This window comes from Chiloscyllium plagiosum, unplaced genomic scaffold (genome assembly GCF_037043375.1).
Source record: "Chiloscyllium plagiosum isolate Xiang-an unplaced genomic scaffold, Cpla_swu_hap1 HiC_scaffold_31, whole genome shotgun sequence".
NCBI lineage: Eukaryota > Metazoa > Chordata > Chondrichthyes > Orectolobiformes > Hemiscylliidae > Chiloscyllium > Chiloscyllium plagiosum.
In genome coordinates this window covers 55,658,132-55,673,291 of record NW_028270169.1, presented here as the reverse complement: position 1 = coordinate 55,673,291, position 15,160 = coordinate 55,658,132, and the positions used below count along the sequence as shown (strand labels likewise).

The 15,160-nt window shown below is 46.3% G+C and overlaps 1 protein-coding gene across 2 annotated transcripts in view; it reads right to left on the bottom strand.

The window, feature by feature from the left end:
• The window catches only part of atp2a3 (ATPase sarcoplasmic/endoplasmic reticulum Ca2+ transporting 3), a 203,933-nt gene that overhangs the window by 137,106 nt on the left and 51,667 nt on the right, over positions 1 to 15,160 (bottom strand). For both annotated transcript variants that reach the window (XM_087977553.1, XM_087977552.1), the window contains exons 4-5: positions 3,916 to 4,017; positions 381 to 519 (exon numbers count right to left, since the gene is read on the bottom strand). In XM_087977553.1, coding sequence (XP_087833679.1) covers positions 381 to 519; positions 3,916 to 4,017 — 241 coding nt within the window. The remainder of the gene's footprint in view (positions 1 to 380; positions 520 to 3,915; positions 4,018 to 15,160) is intronic.

Genomic DNA, 15,160 nt, shown 5'->3' with positions numbered 1-15,160 from the left:
TCAGGCGACTGTCTGTGGAGAGTTTGCATGTTCTCCTTGTGCTCTGGTTTTGTCCCAGAGTCCAAAGATGTGCGGGTCAGGTGGATTAGTCATGGTAAATGCAGGGTCACTGGGAGAGATCAGGGCCTTTACCCTGTCTGCACTGTGCTGCTTCTCTCACTAAGTCCACGTGGGCAGTTTGATACATTTGTGTGAAGTACTACAGAAATTGCATTCTGAAATAATATCTTTTAAACTTTCAAGCCACAATGGAATTGCATTAAATATGCACACATTAGTTTCATCCTGTCACAGGGTCTGATGATTGCAACAGGCAGCTGATGCTCGAGACAGACCATTAGCACAAAGGCACCAGGTTGACCACCAAGGGGGTCACTCACCTGCAATTTCCACAATGTCTCCAGGTACAATATCCCGGGCTTTGATTCTCTGTACAGCTTTCCTGTCCATTCGGTAAACCTTACCCATCTCTGGTTCATACTCCTTCAGTGCTTCAATCGCATTCTCCGCATTCCTTTCCTGTAAATTGGGTACAAACAATGAAACTACCCGAGAGTCAAACATGACGTTAACTATACTTAGCAGTGTTGTGCCCAGGGGTATAACATATTGTAAGCATTTATCAACCAGCAGTATACCACAGACCATGTAAGGTCAATGGTGCAACTCCCATGTGAAAATACATGCCTTGCAAGCAAGACATCACTGACCAAGACAGCATCCAGTTCCACAATATCCAACTTAACAGCATGATATTTGTTACCAAACTCAGTTTCTTTTAAAATGGAGTCATTTAAGTAAACCCATCCTGCATTACTCACTCAGAATATAGGCAGGTCTTACAAACCTGAACGAGTAGCTAAACCACTTGTGAGCCAGGTTAAGAATGAGGCATGTTGGCTTGGGGCGGACGTTCCAAAGAGCACCGGCTCGGTTGTTGTGCGTGTGGTCTCCGAGGTGGTCGGGTACAGACACGGGTTCATTTCTCGAGTACGGATTGACGGATCAACACACTCAAGTTGGGACACAATACAATTCAGTGGGTGGTTAGTGACGGCCTGGTGATATGATCTCTAGACAATTAATCCAGACACCCAAGTAATGTTCTAGGGAACTGATCTCACTACAGCAGATGGTAAAATTCAAATTCAATAATAATCTAGAAACACAAGTTTAAATGCTGACCGTGAAATTAACTCATCTTACAGGCTGATGTCTCTTATTTTGCGAAAATTAAAATTACATGTCTCTAAACTCACTATCTAAATATCCCAATTCCACAAACCCCATCCCCTCTACATCACTACTATCAGGAGGTCTGCAAACAACTCCCAAAGGAGGAAGTGATCACTGCAGATGTTGGAGATCAGAGTCGAGAGTGTGGTGCTGGAAAAGCACAGCAGGTCAGGCAGCATCCAAGGAACAGGAGAATCAACGTTTCGGGCAAAAGCCCTTCATCAGGAAATGAGGCTTGTGGGCCCGGGGGAAGACAGCTGGGAATGTGATAGATGAAGGTGGGAGTGATAGGTCAGAGAGGAGGGTGGAGGAGATAGATGGGAAAGACAATGGACAGGTCTGGAGGGCAGTGCCGAGTTGGAGGCTTGGGACTGGGATAAGGTGGGGGGGGGGGGGGGGGGGGGAGAAAGGGAAATGAGAAACCACATTGATCCCATGTGGTTGCAGGGTCCCAAGGTGGAAGGTGGTGGCGAGGGTTTGGTGGTGAAGGCGGCCCAGGACCTGCATGTCCTTGGAGGAGTGGGAGGGGGAGTTGAAGTGTTCAGCCTCAGTGGGGTTGGTTGGTGTGTAACACCTGTCTGTTCCACCCTCCCCTCTGACCTATCACCTTCACCCCCACCTTCATCTGCCTATCACATTCCCAGCCCCACCCCCAGCCCCCTCCCATTTATCTCTCAGCCCCTCAGCCCATAAGCCCCATTCCTGATGAAGGGATTACGCCCGAAACATCAATTCTCCAAACCAGTTCACTTGGATTTAAACCCCTTTGATGAACTCTTGTAGAGTGTAACCTAGCCAATTTTGCTGATGATATAAAAATAGATTGGAATGCAGGTTGTGATGAGGACACAAGAAATCTGCAAAGGGGGATATAGGTGGCTGGAAAATGGGTTGGACAAAACAAGGCAGATGGGGTTTAATCTAGGAAAGCAGGAGATCATGCACTTTACCTTTTGATTCTGTCTCCACACTATTATCAAAATGAAATGAGACACCAAAATAAAAAGTGCAGCCCAGAGGAATCAGTGAATTCTGGTGCACGACATCACAACAGTTAGCAGCAAGGAACCGAGAAGGCGAATGGAACTTTGGCCTTTATTGCTAGAGTGGTTCAAGTTTGAAAATAAGGAAGCATTGTTGAAACTGTAAAGGATATTGAGGAGGCCATGCCTACAATATTGTGCAGAGTTTTGGTCGCTGTATTTAGGGAAGGTCGTGCAGGCATTGGAGACGGTACAAAATAATTCATTCGGTTGATTTATTAAAGAACTGTTAAACAGATTAGGCCTTTATCCATTTGAGCTTTAGAATTTGAGGCTTGATCTTCTAGAATGGCAGGGCAGGTTTGAGGGGCTGAATGGACTATCCTTGTTGCTATTTTGTATGTTCTGATGAGATTACATCATTACTCTTCCTTTTCCAATATCCTACTAAAGATCCTATTACCCAGAACGCTTACCTCCCAGTCACAATATATCCACAAAATTGTGCTTTTAATTTCCTTGTTTTTACAAGGAATTTACAGCACAAACAGACCAGGCCATTTAGCCTGATTGATCTACACACTGATAATTCATGTTCCACTTCTCCCCACATTGTCTTCACTTCCTCTCTCATTCGTGTATTATCCAGCTTTCTCTTAAAAGCTACTTTACTCCAACAGCAGGGAGTTCCACATTCAGACTAGTCTGGGATTTTAAAAAAAAAGTTTCACTTGAATTCATTAAAGGATTTATCAGAGACTAATTATATTGAGTATTGAACGGTCTCATTAGAAACATTTACTCTACATCCAGCTCAGTGAATCCATTCAATAATTTGTAAGGGCTCAGTTTACCTGGTGTTCTTTTTTCTAGAGAGACCTCTAGCCTGTCAGTTTTTGCTGTTAGTTAGAACACCTCAACTCTGGTATTGTCCACGTAAATCTTTTTTATTCACATCTTTGACAATGCATGCAAATCTTTTGGAACGTGGAGACCAGAGCCATGCCAAGTGTGATCTAACACCGGGTTACTGAACTCGAAAAGTGAACTCTATTTCTCTCACCACAGACGCTGCTAGACCAGCTGAGTTCCTAAGCACTTTTTGCAGGTAGAGTTGGCTGTCTTTTCAGAATCGGACATTTTTGTTTTAGAATCGTAGAATTGCTACACAGTGTGGAAGCAGGCTATTCGGCCCATCGAATCCACACTGACCCTCCGCGGAGCTTCCCACCCAGACTCACCCCCTACGCTATTCCTGTAATGCTCCATTTCCCATGGCCAGTCCACCTAGCCTGCGGTTTGGACTGTGGGAGGAAACCCACGCAGTCAGGGGGAGAACGTGCAAACTCCACACAGACAGTTGCCCACGAGTTTGAGGCAGCACCACTAACCACAGGTGGTTTTGGTTGAGGTGAACGGACGGTGAGGGGTATGAGTGAGCCACTGGAGCCAAGGAGTAGTCTCGGGTCTCAGTCCGGACCAACGCTGTGTGGAGGTTGCAGCGATTGTTACCCCTGGCCAGGGTCAGGCTGAGATACAGGAGGACTCCTGCCCTCCATCATTGTCCTCACGATAGCTCGCCCGTGTTTGATTCCTCTCAGGAAGTTCACCAGGCCGACTGCTCCTAGAGAGTCGGGTTTAAAATCGGAATATCCGAGACGAGGAGTAGATTAACGTAGTGCTGTTAAGTTCTTACCTGCCACACACCGACCAGAGCATTCACAATCAGGATCAGAAGGATCACAAAGGGTTCCACAAAGGCAGTGATGGTTTCGGCTTCTTCAAACCATGCCAGGACCTGAAATACAAGACGGACGACTGATGAGCACTGGGAGTTCAACTCGACCAACTTAGCCACGTAACCAGTACAAGTGCAGATTAAACCCGAGGACCCTCTCTAACCAGGTGGAGATTCCAGGTGAAGCTACTCTTCATCACAAAACCAAACCCTCCCTCGGTGTACGTTAAGCTCTGGTTTCACCAGCAGCCCAGCCCTATTTCTCACAAAAGCCTACTGTTCCCCCCAACTCCTCCCCAACCTGCTCCCCACTCCAGAGCTCTCCAATCATCCCGCAACAACCTATTCACCCCTCTATTCCTGCTCCATACAGCAGTTCCACACCCCCCCATCACCTCCCTGTCCCTCTTCTCTCCCCCTCCCCCCGCCAACAGCACTCCAATTCTCCCTGCACGCCCTGCTCCCTTTCCCCATCCCTCTCCCACTCCCTACTCCCATGCCCCACAGCACCCTGATTCCCCCTGCACACCATGCTCCCTTTCCTCTTGTCCAGCATCCCTTGCTCCCATTCCCCATCCCTCCTCCTGCTCCCATTCCCCTCCCCACCCCCTGCTATTCAATCATGGAATGTGGGCATCACTTAAGCCAGCACTGACTGTCCCTTCCCCAATCACACTCAAGGTGGTGGGGAGGGGGCTACTCTTTGTCAATTCATGGATTACAAGTCACACAACACCACAGTTGGTGATTCTGACCCAGCAACACTGAAGGAACGGAGATATACTTCCAAGTCAGGATGGTGAGTGACTTGAACAGGAACTTGTTCCCATTTATCTTGTCCTTCTGGATGGTGGAGGTCACGTATTTGGAAAATGCTGTCAGAGAAGCCTTGGTACGTCACAGCAATGTATCCTGCAGGAGGTGCAAGCTGCTGCTGTACATCAGTGGGGAAGGGAATCAACATTGAAGATGATGGATGTGGTGCCAATCAAGTGAACTGCTTTGTCCTGGATGGTGTTGAGCTTCCACAGTGTCGTTGGAGCTGCACTCATCCAGGCAAGTGGGGAGTATTCCATCACACTCTCCTGACTCGTGCCTTATAGATAACGGATGTGGTTTGGATAGCAAGGAGGTGAGTTACTTACATCAGGATTCCTAGCCTCTGACTTGCTGAAACTGCAGCCAGTGTATTTTTGTGATGATTAACCAGCACAGAGCTCAGATATTTTCTTGTTGATTAGAATAGAGAATAAACTACATCACGATCTATGTACAACACTGAACCATGTTGTCACTGAGATAGCACACAAATACTGCGTCAGCACACATTGTTTTGTAACCAAGGTCATATTGCTGGCTTAGGAGAGAGGGGGCAGGGAAAGTAATGGGACGAGGCTCCCTATCATTTTCAAGAGTACAATAGCTGAGAGCTCAAAAGGACACTCAACTCAATTAAAACGACACAGGGTTGATGATAAATTACACAGCTCATTGTACACTGCTCTCAGTGAGCACAGAGTGTCAAACACTGTTTCACTTCAGGCTCTTTCTTTATAATGAGTTTCATTTCATTCACGTGTCACCAGCTGTAAACATGGCTTTGAAAAAGTACCACTGACAGAACATTTCAGTCTGCAAGGTACAAAGAAGCCAAAAAGAAAAACAAACCTCCCTGTTATGGAATGAACACGAAGGTTCAAATTGAGAGTAATTTGGAGAGGAGACGAAACACCACATCTACCCTGACACGAATGCTCGTGGTACAGTCATCAAAAGCCCTGCATGTGAACAGATACATATATATGTCAGATGTGACATTAATCCTTGTGCCGTCCTAAGGCGGATGTAGAAGATCCTATAGTGCCACCTCAGGAAGAGCCGAGAGATCTCCTGGTATGACAGTCCCAACACCCCTTCCTCAAGGAACTTCAGCAAAGACAGACTAAATGGTCAGTCATGTAGCTTAGTGGTGCTCAGATTGGCTTCACCATGTGCCTAAATAATAAAACACACATTTTAATAAATTAATAAATAAATAAATAAATAAATAAATAAATAAATAAAAAACAAAGAGCTTGTGAAGGAACTATCTATTTCTGACTAACATTAACGTGTCCCTCGCTAATATTTCCAATCTGTGCCACCCGGGTGGCAGTCACACAGTTGGCCAATTTTCCTTTTTGTGAGTTTTGTGAAAAGTAAGCTCCCTTCTAGACATTCCAATACTGTGTGGAGGGATGGGATCATTCTGGGAGTCAGAATGGGTAACGGGGTGGGGGGGGCGCCAGGCATAACTGGTTGAATATCCCCTACACTGGCAGTGAGTGGTGGTGGCTGGGAGGGGGCAGTGGGGGGTGGCAGGAAATTGCAGACAATGTTGTCAGGTTGCAATTCTAACCCTTTCTGGCTTTCCTAGAGCAGAGAGAGGGAGGGAAGATCTCAGCTGGGGCCTCACTTGCACACGGATGCCCTCTTTCCCAGGAGATCCATGCAGTGTTGGAAATGGGATAGGTTGGCAGGAAGAACGTCCTCAGACAAACTAAGGAGCCCAGGTCCACTTCCATCAGTTACACCAACGAGGTATCCAGTCAGAGGGCAGTAAGAGGATGCCCAAGCAATTCCCCAAGGCACTACATCTGACCCACACATCGTTGCTGCAAGGTTCCACCAAGGCAGGAGTGTTGCCAAAGCTCCTGCACAGGCCAGGGGAACAGACAGAGATCCAGATGGAAAAAGTGAGGTCTGCAGATGCTGGAGATCAGAGCTGAAAATGTGTTGCTGGAAAAGCGCAGCAGGTCAGGCAGCATCCAAGGAGCAGGAGAATCGACGTTTTGGGCATAAGCCATTCTTCAGGAAGAAGGGCTTATGCCCGAAACGTCGATTCTCCTGTTCCCTGGATGCTGCCTGACCTGCTGCGCTTTTCCAGCAACACATTTTCAGCTATACCATAACTGACACATGCATGCTCCTGGAGACAAGACTCCACCCAGTGGAATGGGCGGGAAACATGCAGCCAATGACCAACAAAACGTAACCCTAGCTTCTTTCCTGGAATGCATTGTTGCTGTTAAGGCCATCATTTGTTGCCCATCTCTATCTGCTCTTGAGAATAAAGAATATCAGCAATTGTGCTAACTCTGGGATGACTGAGCGTTCTTCAGTAATACGGTTAACTATTTCAGTACGGCCAACAGATGGTTAACTCGAGCTCACATGGTGTGGTCTAGAGAGAGAGAGACCTTGTGCAACGTGCCTCACTCTCCACCAACACTGTGGGGCTTGAATTTGCATGTTGCTTCATTTAGAAGCTCAAATTTGCATAAAGGCAAAGTCATTCGGCTGACAAGCCATCCACATTGTCACAAAGATTGTAGGCTTCTTCAGTATTTACTGAAAGATAAATTGTCCAGCTCTGACTCTCCCCTGTGGGTTTCATTGTGACAGGCTGCATGTGGTGACACGACTAAAGTTAGTCAAACGTTTTCCAATTCCCTCCCTTCACACTTCAGTAGTCGCCACGTTAACAAGGAAACAAGTACAAAACTCAAACAAATGAATCTATCCAATTCCCATCAAAAGCACTTCAGAATCCACCTCATTTTTCATCAATTTGCTCACTAATTTGTTTAACAAATCCCTATTCCAAAGGGATCCTATCACAATCCAAACATTTTATTTCAGGCACTGTCAGGCCATGCGCTAAACAAGTAACAGATCCAATGTGGAGCGTCCAGCTTTTCTCCACAACTCATCGCCTCCTTTCTACAGGCTCCTGGGACCAGCGCAGCTCGACATGGACTGGCGGAAGTGAATGGGGTAAATAGTAATCAGACCTGCTAGGAAAGGATTCTACAACAAGCCGCACACAAGCTTCACACGGAACCCAGGGACCAATTTTTATCACCAGGCAAAGTTCATCAACATCAGAGCCTGACTGAAACGAGGCCTCCAGAAATCCCTCCCTGACCCATCCCAGACGCGAGTTCAGGTGCTCCTCAAGCTGCCTGGAGGAAGCTGCAGGTGGCCAGGATTTACAGCAGCCTGTGCTGTGGGGGAGCAGGGGCTTAGGAGAGGCCCAGAGGATAGACTGCAGTCCGACAAGGGATCAGTCCCATGACTGGGGGAAAAATACGAGCACTGCAATACTTCAGCTTCCCCTGCCCCAGCGGAACAGTCTGGGTGCTAAAACTGAACTTAAAAATCAGGCTATTGTTTAGCCCTTACCCAGTCACTGCACCACAGTCACTGATGAGGCATCATCTCCCATCGCTGAACGACAATAAACTAAAATAGATTATCATTGGGTCATCATGTCACAGGGGAGGCAATGGCCTAGAGGTACTACCACTGGGCAATTTAACCAGAGATCCAGGGAAAGTTCTGGGGACCCAGGTTCTAAACATGACCAGACAGTAGATAGTGGAATTAGAATTCAATGAAATAAATCTGGAAGTAAGAGTCTAATGGTGACCATAGCTTCAGCAATGACCACGGATTGCTGTTAATACTCGTCTGGCTCACTAACATCCTTGAGGAAAGAAAACTGCCAACCTTAAAGGGCCTCTGCCCGAAACGTCGACGCTCCTGGCTCCTCGGATGCTGCCTGACCGGCTGTGCTTTTCCAGCGCCACACTTTTCGAATCTGATCTCCAGCATCTGCAATCCTCACTGTCTCTCAGCTGCCATCCTGACCTGGTCTGGCCTGGCCTACGTGTGACTCGAAACCCACAGCATTGTGGTTGACTTTTAACTTTCTTCTGGACAATTAGGGATTGGCAATAAATGATGGCTTAGCCAATGACACCCACATCTCATGCGTGAATTTTTAAAATGACTAAAGTCCAGATCCAACAAAAAGGACGTAAACAACATTAGCTGGTTGTCTTTTCTGCAGGGGAACAGTTTTCCTCATCAGTGGCTCCAGGGCAACTAAGTGATGCTTAATCATACAATCACATTTCATTGTGTGATTTGCTGCTGCATTAAATTTGAGTTCGTTAAAGACAGACAAGACAAAGTCAAACACTGTCTCCCAGCTTGGTCTTCACAGTAACACATTTATTATACATTAATACTAAACTCTGCTAAATGATCATTGTAGGTAGACCAGGCTATGATCTTAACGTTATTAAGGACTACAGTGTTTGTTATGTGTCCATGCTCATGCTTCTAAATCTCCCAGAGAGCAAATGTTCTAATAAAAAGGAACTGCTGGAAAAGCTCAGCAGGTCAGGCAGTATCTGTGAGGAGAAATCAGAGTTAATGTTTTAGGTCCAGTCACCCTTCCTCAGATTTGATGTTAGCAAGGAAAATGGCAGTTTATATGCAGAAGATGGGGTGGGGGGAGGGGGTAAGGGGTAAATGATAGGTGAGCATAGAGCCCAAAGAGAGAGAAGAGCTCTTGGAGACACAAAGGAGTGGACAATAATCTGGTTAGGAGGGTGAATAGGTGTTAATGGCTAACAATTGATAGTGTGTAATGGCATGCTGTGATAATAAGAGTCGAGATTAGAGTAGTGCTGGAAAAGCAATTCAGGTCAGGCAGCATCCGAGGAGCAGGGGGAAAAAAAAATACAAAAAAAAAAATCGACATTTTGGGCTAAAGCCCTTCAATTTTCCTACTCCTTGGATGCTGCCTGACCTACTGTGTTTTTCCAGCACCACTCTAATCTAGACTCTAATCTCCAGCATCTGCAGTCCTCCCTTTCGCCTATGTGATAATAAGGCCTTGTGTGTGCAGTAGGAGACTAGGACATGGGAGAGTTCAGGCCCTAAAATTATTAAACTCTATATAGAGTTCAGAGGGCTGCCAGACTGCAAGTGACCACTTTGCAGAACATCTACGTTCTGCCTGCATAAGAGACCCAAGCTTCCAGTTGCCCGCCACTTTAACACACCACCCTGTTTCCTGGCCAGTGTTTGTGTCTCAGGCTTACTGCAATGTTCCAGCCAAGATCAGCATAAGCTGGAAGAACACCACCTCATATACTACTTGGGGACCCTCCAGCCCTCTGGACTCCATATCAAGTTCAATAATTTTAGGGTCTGAACTCTCCCATGTCCTAGTCTCCTACTGCACACACAAGGCCTTATTATCACACAGGCAAAAGTGAGGACTGCACACACCTATCCCTCCCCACACACCAGATTTTGTCATCAGTCTGCCATTGGACACTACCTATTGTTTTTACAGGGGTTTGGACAGGAACCCATTGTCCATTTGTACACACAGAACACCCTGAAGAGATTATTAGCTATTGCTTCAATAAGGAAAGCAGGACTGAAGGTTCCAGCCAATAACTTAAGAATTGGTAAACTTGATGCATTCAGAAACAGCTTGGACTCTGAAAGACCTGGGTGTGGCCAGAGCAGACATATACGACAGATCATTGGCTGCTTTCCCTCCAGAGAGAAGTAGCTGGTTCAAGTAATTACAAATCAGTGATGGTGTAAGGTAACAATTGCACACACCGCGCAAAAGGCCTCACACAGTAGGCTCTCAGACCTCAGTAAAGGTAAAAACAATGACTGCAGATGCTGGAAACCAATATTGGAGTAGTGTTGCTGGAAGAGCACAGCAGGTCAGGCAGCATCCGAGGAGCAGGAAAATCGACGTTTCGGTCAAACGACCTCAGTGCAAAGTAGTTCAACTTGGTAATTTCGGTTTTTGGTAATTTCGGTTTTTGGTAATTTCGGTTTTTGGTAATTTCGGTTTTTGGTAATTTCGGTTTTTGGTAATTTCGGTTTGTTGAGACCAGCAGTGGAGCACTTTGCATTCTACTTTCATCAGGTCATTTAAGTGTCCGCCTCCTATCAGTTTGGTTTACTGGCCAACTCTGTTTAGCTTTGGTAAAAACTATGACTGCAGATGCTGGAAACCAGAGCCTAGATTAGAGTGGTGCTAGAAAAGCACAGTAGTTCAGGCAGCGTCCGAGGAACAGTACTCCTCAGATGCTGCCTGAACTGCTGTGCTTTTCCAGCACCACTCTAATCTAGACTGTGTTTAGCTTTGGCCAATGAGGCTCAGGACCCTCAGTGTCTGATGTGCCAGACTCTGCTGTACTGGGTGTAGAGGACGGCAGTGGGCAGAGAAGGTGCACAATTTGCTGACACCCTGTTTTCTCTGTATCCTCTTCTGTCTGAGCTTTTCAGGATCTCTCAGCTCTTCCAACAGCCTTCCCAACAGTCAGCCTGCCGAAGCCACGATTGTCCGAGATCATCTTCCACTTGTCAGCATCCACCATCTTTACATCTTGCTTGGAGGTGCTCTTCATGTGGAGATTGTGACCCTTTCATCATTTCAGGTATTCAGCCAACATCCATCCAATGAATGTAATCCACCTGACCATTGCTAATTCTACAATGAGTGTATGCTGAAGGAATTAGCATCCTTCAGGATTGTAAGGAGAGACCTTGTACTGCCAACTGATGCTGAAATTCAATTCCCACAGCAGAGGGCCCTGTTCTCTACCTCACCTGAGGTGCGATGACTTTCAGGTTAAACTCATCACCAATCAGGTCTCTCTAATGAAAGAGCAGTCCTATGGTCTGCTGGGACTATGGTAACCATAATAGGTGTTGCAGATATAATCGGAGACAGACAGGGAAGCCAGAAACTGTGCAGCTTTTTCTCTGGCTTAACATTTGTCTCACCATTGTACAGCTATGTGCTGAGGACACAGGCTTTGTAGACTCTCAAGTGGGAACCAAGTCAGGTTTCTGTTCCTCCACACTTTCTTGCTCAGCCTAGACATTCCAGCTGCAGGTTGTGAGATACATGTTAAGTTCAGCAGCAAGGGACAGCTTGCTGGTGTTTGAGGAGTTTAAATATGTGACGCCAACAACAACATTATCATTGCCAATTGGTGGTGGTATAGCAGCATCTTGGACAATGAGATTGGTCTTGCTGAAGCTGATCGTGGAGCTTGACTGAACTAAGATATGAGCAAGTCTGTCTCTCTATCTGCTGCTGGTGTTTCTCAGTGTGGGATACTGGTGTGGCATCATTAGCATAGAGCAACAATCTGCTAAGCCAGGAAAGGAACTGGCCAGCCTGTTAAATGTGTGCATAGCCACAATTCCTCTCAGTGATATCTCAGATCAGCAATGCTGTTGGACCAGTGAGATTTCCTGGACTCTATCATGCTGGTGAGGCATTTGGTTAAAATAGCTTTCGTTTAGATAGCGTCTTTCACGACCTCAGGATTCTCCATTGGAACAGCAGTCGGCCACTGAGCCCTTTGACCCTGCTCTGCCTTCAGGAGGTCATGGCTCATCTGATTGGGAGCTCAACTCCACTTCCCTGTCTTCCATTACCATAGCCCTCAGCTGCCTTTAGCCATCAAAACTCTAACTCAACCGTGACTGGATTTCAAAGTACAGCCTCCACTAGCTTTCCCCAGGAAGAGAATTCCTCACTCAAGATGGTCTCAGAAGAAAAAAGGACCCCTTTGTCTGAAAAGGGACACCCCTCATTTTTAAACAATGTCCCCTAATTTGAGCCTGCTGCACAAAAGGAAACACCTTCCTGGTATCCAACCTTTTCAACCCCCCTCAAGATCTAAAGTTTCAAAAGATCATCCCTCATTCCTCTAAACTTCGACAGGTATAGGTCCAAACTAGGCATTAAGCGTTTCATCCTTGGGTAAATCAAGTAAACCTTTACTGAACTGATTCCAAAACAACTATATTCTTGCTCAAAGCAGGAGTCCAAAGGTTTAAACGATATCGCAGATGTGGGCTCACAACTGCCTTGCTCTTATTCCATTCCCTTTACAACAAATAAGGGATTTTAAAAACGTGGTCACTGTAGGAAACACAGCAATCTCCCACAGCTCAAGGGGATCATGACCAAGCACAGTCCATTTTAAGGTCAAGTATTAATATTGGCCAGGCAAAGACTCTCCTGCTGTTCCTCAAATAGTGCCATAGAAGATGGTGTGGTGGTACAGTCCCTACCTCTGGACCGAGGGGCCCAGGTTCAAGTCCCACCTGCTCCAGAGGTGTGTAATTCTAGATTAATTTCCCTACAGTGTGGAAACAGGCCATATGGCCCAACAAATTCACACCAACCCTCCGAAGAGTAACCCACCCTGACCCATTCTCCTACATATATCCCTGACTAATGCTCCTAACACGATGGGCAATTTAGCATGGTCAATTCACCTGACCTGCACATCTTTGGATTGTGGGAGGAAATCAGAGTACCCGGAGGAAACCCACGCAGACACGGGGAGAGTGTGTGTGCAAACTCCTCACAGACAGTCACCCGAGGCTGGAATTGAACGCAGGTCCCTCATGCTGAGAGGCAGCGATGCTAACCACTGAGCCACCTTAATAACAGCTCAGAACAAGTTGATTAGAAAATGTATAACAACGAGTATTATAGGGCCTTATGTCCACTTGAAGGGACAGCCAGGCTGTTGGGTGAAAATCTCATTTGAAAGGCAGTACATCAGCCAGCAATCCCTCAGCGTGGAACTGGAGAGTTTGCCTGGATTGTACATTTTTGTGTTTCTCCAGTGGGACATGGACCATCTGATTCAGAGGGGAGAGAGACTGTTACCAACTAAATTAGACAGTGATAATATATGGATTATTTACTCTGCCCATCATGCATTGGCCAAGCTCATCTCTCTCACACACACACACAGAAACGAGTTCCTTTAAGCTCAATTGAACATGTTCAGACTATCAGAGCTGGAGAGTAAATGCAATGTTAACTCCTCCTCAAACACAGCCTCAAAAATCAAATTACAAATGACTCAATCTGCACTGTGGGGAAGCAGAAACAGTCCTTCCATTTTGACTCAAAATCTACACAATCTGTATTTACAATTTAACCTTTGAAGATCCAGTATCACTCCAGGGAAAATCGATAGCCCCATCACTGACAATCCTTCGAGCAGGGGTAGTCAAACCTGAACAGTGTGCTCTGGATGGGGTCAGGGGTCAGGCTGAGACTCGATACAACCAAAGCAACAGTCTTGTTTTGTACTCTAGCTATTTTGGGTAATAGTTAGTATGCCATTCATCATCTTGTACTGTGTTTATTGATGCCTATTGCAGGACACAAAATTGGCTTGATGGTCCGTCTTCCTGGTCACGTCATTTGGAAAATATTCCGATTTGACCTCTCTTGGATCCAATTATTTGACCTCCCACAATAACGTCCACCTTTCACTCACTCACATCCCACCCCTCGTTCTCCTCAGGACCCAATTCGCAAACCACGACCACATCCATCACTGCTGAATGAAAAGATTAGAGGCGGTGCTGGGAATGGAAATAAAGTGCTGGAAACACTTAACGCGTCAAACAGCACAGAACGTGATTAAGGACAACAGCAGCTGAGAGTTAACCTTTCACCCATCCTGCCTGGGTGCTGTACACTTATTGGAGATGCAGTGCCTTAACCACTAGCAACACTCTGAACAAGATCAACGGCTGGGCGGGGCGGGGGGGGGGGGGGGGGGGGGGGGGGGGGGGAGATAATAACATACATAGAACAGCACAGGAATGAGCTCTCCAACCCACAAGACTGGGTAGAGCAGTGGAAGTTATCTACCTGGATTTTAGTAAGGCTTTCATCAAAGACCCTCATGGTAAAACCTTTCAGAAGATTAAGATGCCAAATTAAACTAATCCCTTCTGCCTGCCCTTGGTCCACATTCCTCCACTTTCTCCATATTCATGTGCTTATCTAAAAGCCCCTTAAGTGCCCCTAGGGTATCTGCCTCCACCAGCACCCCTGACAATGTGTTCCACACTCCTACCATTCTCATACAAAAACGGGAACTCCATCTCCTTTCACCTTAAAAGCATGCCCTTAGTGTTAGGTATTTCAACTCTGACCGCCAACCTGATTGAAGCACCTCAATTTTATAGACATCTATCAAGTCTCCCTTCAGCCTCCGATGCTCCAGAGAAAACAACCCAAGTTTTTGTTATAAGCCTCTCCTTATAGCTTTAATCCAGGCAGTATCCCAGCAAACCTCTTCTGCACTCTCTCCAAAGACTCCACATCCTTCTTGTAATGTGGTGACCAGAACTGAACGCAATACCCTTAGTGTGGCTTAACCAAAGTCTCAAAGCTGCAATATGACATCCTGACTCTTGTACTCACTTCCCTGACCAATAAAGGCAAGCATGCCATACACCTTTACCACCCTATCTACTTATGTGGCTACTTTCAGGGAGCTAC